The following is a 5,000-nucleotide window of genomic DNA, read 5'->3' as shown; positions in this document are numbered from 1 at the left end:
TAGCCATATTTGCCCTGACATATAATTTGCTACATCAAGCTATTTTTCTTGTGTGCTAGCAAACTGCTGCTTGGCCTTTGCAGTGTAAAACAGTTAATGGTTTGCTTTTACTACATGAACATGCTGAGATATGATTGTGCTTTTTTTGCTAAACTGCAGAGAGCAATCATTCACTTTGTGACTTTGCTTTGCATGATTTGTCATTGCGGATGGGATCTTGCAACCAGGACGAGAGATTTCAAGCTCTTATTTTCCCTTTGTACACACAGCTACTCCATGCATAAAGGCTATCAGCCCTAGTGAAGGTTGGACCACTGGTGGAGCCACAGTCATCATAATAGGAGACAACTTCTTTGATGGTTTGCAAGTTGTATTCGGCACTATGCTGGTTTGGAGTGAGGTAAGCTCTCTGATTTGGACGATTGAATGTGCAGCATGTTGCGACTTATTCGAGCAAACTGTTATATCATAAGACTTTTTCAGTGAGACTCGGAGATGTATTTACATTGGGCAATTTATCTGACAAATTGTGTTAAACGCAGCTGATGTCAAATTACGCCACCTAGTGGGCAATGTTTTATACGAGCTCATTCAATACAATTGAATAATTAGCACTAGAAAATTACTAGAAGAGAACTTAGGGAGACATATGGAGGCAATTTTCAAGTGAATGATGCCTCGTGGCTTTTCCTGCAAGCTAAAACCAAGGATCATTTACAAGAGACGTTGTCAAGCTGCAGATCTCTGAACTGCATGTGAGAGAGGAGGGCAAATTTTCAGATGTGTGCCCAATTTGGATTAATTTTCATAATTACACTCAACTGGCAAGCATCATTTCTATCTCTGTCATCTTAGCCTTAAGTCTGTTTACTGTATGATTCTTCTAGCTGATAACTCCCCACGCCATCCGAGTTCAAACCCCACCTCGGCACATTCCTGGAGTGGTAGAAGTCACCCTGTCTTACAAGTCAAAGCAGTTCTGCAAAGGTGCTCCCGGACGATTTGTCTACACTGGTAAGTTGGAAAAAAAAATAGCTTAGGATTCCAGAAAAGATTTAATGAGCGAGCAGCGGTGTGAAATTCAAAAGGTAAAAAGAAGGAAATATAAACTTCTACGCCAGCAGGGAGAAAGGGGAGGTGAGGTCGTAGCCTGTCTGACCTGGAAGCTTCTGTCTGATTTGGAGTGCTCCTAAATTGATGGGGACAATGAGATAATCATTGAAAATTGCTTTCACCATTGAAAGCCGAGCCAAGTCCCACTGTATTTCACAATATGAAAATGATGTGAACCCAAGGGGAGGAGGGACTGATTCTCCAGGGCAGCTGTTTTCTATCAGAGTCCCACCAAGCTTGCAGTCTGACTAGCCACTCCAGCATTTAACCTTCTCAGCATGAGGAGGGACACAGGGCAATGAGGCTGCAGGATAATGAAGCAAGAGCATAGTGTAGGGCATACAGCTTGTGGAAAGTATAACTTAAAGACATTAACAGCTTATCTACAGCCCTATTAAAGTGCCAAATCTCAGGGAATAGCTTGTGGAGGACACCATTAGTCACACATACTAAGAGGATTGTGCTGATTCTCATCAGGGACAGAACAAACATATCCCACTATATCTATGCAGTTTTATTCCTGCCCCTTGCAGTCATTATAAAGATACAATTACCATGGGAGACAGTAGCAGTTCAGTTGATTAGCACGGTGAATTAAAAGAATGAGTCACAAATGACATGTCCGGTTCTTCTGCACAAGTCCTTCTTATTCCCTGTACACCTCACCCCTCTTGTAAGAAGGTCAAAAATGAGAGAGAACTAACAATTTCAAGCAACTAGCACTTAGTGCCAGAATTAACAATCACACTTTGTGTAATTGCCATTTAATAGTAAATTACCATATAGACTGTAAAATACAATATAAATTGCCTTATGTTTAAAATTAAATTAACTATATATTTTACCATATTCAACAGTAAATTGGTCAAACTAATAACAGGAGGTAATTTTTAATTCAAATATCTGAGTAGTGGCTGATTATTTATTCACAAATAATTACTTAACTATTGGACACCTCTTTTCATACAGATTGTGCCATGCTGTTTCTGATTGATTCCAGCTTTTTTTGTCAACATGAACATTACACTCTCCTGGGAAGCACTGAAGTAATCTGATACCACAGTACATAATCAAACTTTTGCACAAAGTAATATTTGCCCCCAAATCACACTGGATTTTTAAAAAAGGTACAACAAGTCCTGCAACTCAAAAAGGTTGCCACGATATTTTTTTTTCTTTTTTAATAAATTAATTGGCGCACTGGTCACAATTAATTTATTACTGCGAATTATAATTGTCGCACCAGTAATTGAAACAAGATTACGGTTAAATCCATTTTGTAAAATTACGTTTTAAGTTGAGAAGTGATCCTTTTTAGTGGTAAAATGTTCTATTTTGAAAGGAAAGCAAGCATTTCACTTAAATGCTGTCTTTTAACAAAAGGAACTCGAGCAAATGAATGTTTGTTTTGCTTGAAGCATAGATCCACAGCATGCCATGAATAAAGTTCTGTTAGAAGTTAGCGCTGACCTCTTCTACCCACAAGTTTTGTTGACCCACCCCTCATTTTAGAACTTTCTTTTGCTCAATTATAGAAATTATCGCAAATTACTAGGAGTCAACGTGTCGTTTGCAGCAGACTGAAACCAGTAACTAAACACAGATACTGGCAGCCAATCGTAAACATGTTCTGAACGGATACAGAAAAGCTTGAATGCTGAATACATTGGAACTAGTTCCAGGTCTTGTAATACATTTGCTAGTCTCAGATATAAATGATCATTTCAGCACAAAGGCTTACATTCAATTTCAGGTTTATGAAATCATTACTCTCCAGTGATCTTTCACAATTTATGTTTTCTCTGATAGAGCATTTGTGCAAAGAATTGGATTGAACTCGACTTGAGCAGAACTTGGCATATTACCAAAATCCCACTTCTGGTCACTAAATTGTCCAGTTCCCTGCTTGCTGCAGCTTACCCTCTTTATTTTTTTGGCAAGCTTTCATTAGCCCCCAGCTCTAAAGGTCCCATACTGAGTACGTTTTCTGGGCAATATATCTGAAGTGTTTTTCAAGGACCTTTGTGTTTATTCAAATGTCATTCTGTTACTGGCAGTAGTGTACTATTTACAGATTATAGCCGTCTCTCAACAACAGACACAAAGTCAAATGTACATTTTTATGTTTTCTGCAAAGTAAAAAACCAAATCATAGAGACGGGTAAATATAGTAACTAAAGCTGAACCAAGATTTACCATGTTGTCACAATACATTCTTTGTACTGGAAGAGGAATAACAGAGCTATTTAAAATATCTATATAGTTTTCGCATCAGGTACACACCTCCTGTAATAATTCATTTTTTTAAAACAGTAAACACAATATAATCATGGGTTAATTACTACTGAATTTACAAAAACTAAACATACACGACAGGCTGCATTAAATGGAATAAAGTAGTGTTTTATAAAGAGTTACATTTTATATCCCGCTAGCGATGTTTTTGTCTTACTCTCAAAGGTAACATTCATGTAGGGGCATTGTTTCTTTCACCTTCCTTGTCTTGTCACATCTTTTGTCACTGTAAAACAGTTTCTTCCATGTCTGATACCTGTATTGGTTATCCATTGATCAGGCCTGTTGTGGGTACCAGCTGTCAGCAAGCCCTGCAAAAAATCAAAGAAGGACAGATATGCTCGTCCTCCTGTCAATAAATTTCTCTCTAATAAGTCCCTTAAAGCTGATCAGGCAATTTTAAAAGGCTCTTGCAGCTGATACTTTAAAACCTGTTTATTGGATTTTTTTGGAACCATATCGTGGTTGTTTTTTTTCTAAAAATATCCCTATTGACAGGTAAGATGGGAAGACAAAACACCCCCAAAAGGGTAATTGTTAATGATAACATATGAGGACAGAAAGGGTTTTGAGGCCAGACTACAGCTTTATATTACTCTGTTGCTTTTGTTTGAATGGAACACATTAAAAAAGACATACTTTTTTTTTTGCTATTACACAAGTAGACTATTTGTCCTAATCAGTGACACATATTTACTGGAATTGCATTAAATGAACTATCCTTCACACACAACTCGTACATTTAGACCTGCTTCATTCATCATCTGAAAATTGAGTCCTGGTAAACTTTTCCCTTCCTCTGGTGAGATGGTAGACATGCATCAAAATGTTAAAAAATGATTGGTGAGAGGGAACTGTCACCCATTTATCAAGGAAAAGGAACATTATTTGCTAATTTCCAAACCCGGGCGGTGACAGGGTGCTTCGTCTTTAGACCCATGGTGACCAACATGGCCTTTTTGTTATTAGTACAAGTCAAGCGCTTTTTGGCTGCTGCTAACAAGACACATTTGTCTATCATCACAGGGTGCTTTATTTTTTTCCCAGGCAACTGTGACCAAACCTTGTTCTCTGTGTCACGATTGGCTCTGCTCAGCCACGTTGTGGTAGTGTTGGGCGGCAGAGGATCTGATAAATCACAAAGTTTTCTCGTCAAGGTGAAGGTATCGACTCTGCTGCACCAAAACTGACAAAATGTAGCAGTGAGAAGACAGCAATTCATCATCAAAAAGGACAAAAGGGTCATTCTGGCTTCACTCAATAAATGCTGATTTTTTACATTTTGAATTGGATGGTTTATTTTTGCCAACTTTTGCGTAGACTGAAAATTTAAGATTATAGTAGCTTTTTATTATTATGATTGCAAATGCAATTCTAATAACAAAAGGTTTAATCATGTCACTTCTATTAATATATCTAGTACTTTACGTAATAAAACATATAAGGAGCTTATTATAGACTAAAATATAAGTAATCTCATGGGGTGTAGGAGACTACATTTTATATTATGTAAAACCTCAGAAAAGCCCTTGAAAAGTTTTAGAATAATATACATTTTCTCTTCCTTTAATTCAGCGTCTTTAATAAAGAGT

At 37.4% G+C, this 5,000-nt stretch overlaps 1 protein-coding gene across 6 annotated transcripts in view; it reads left to right on the top strand.

Annotated features, from left to right (window-relative positions):
• Positions 1–5,000, top strand: part of ebf3a (EBF transcription factor 3a) — a 115,128-nt gene that overhangs the window by 87,870 nt on the left and 22,258 nt on the right. For all 6 annotated transcript variants that reach the window (XM_085994691.1, XM_085994693.1, XM_085994690.1 and 3 more), the window contains 2 exons: positions 270–400; positions 888–1,014. In XM_085994691.1, coding sequence (XP_085850817.1) covers positions 270–400; positions 888–1,014 — 258 coding nt within the window. The remainder of the gene's footprint in view (positions 1–269; positions 401–887; positions 1,015–5,000) is intronic.

Source organism: Somniosus microcephalus, chromosome 8, assembly GCF_052327205.1.
Source record: "Somniosus microcephalus isolate GS21.2 chromosome 8, FLI_Smic_1.0, whole genome shotgun sequence".
NCBI lineage: Eukaryota > Metazoa > Chordata > Chondrichthyes > Squaliformes > Somniosidae > Somniosus > Somniosus microcephalus.
This window is presented reverse-complemented; position numbering and strand designations above follow the sequence as displayed.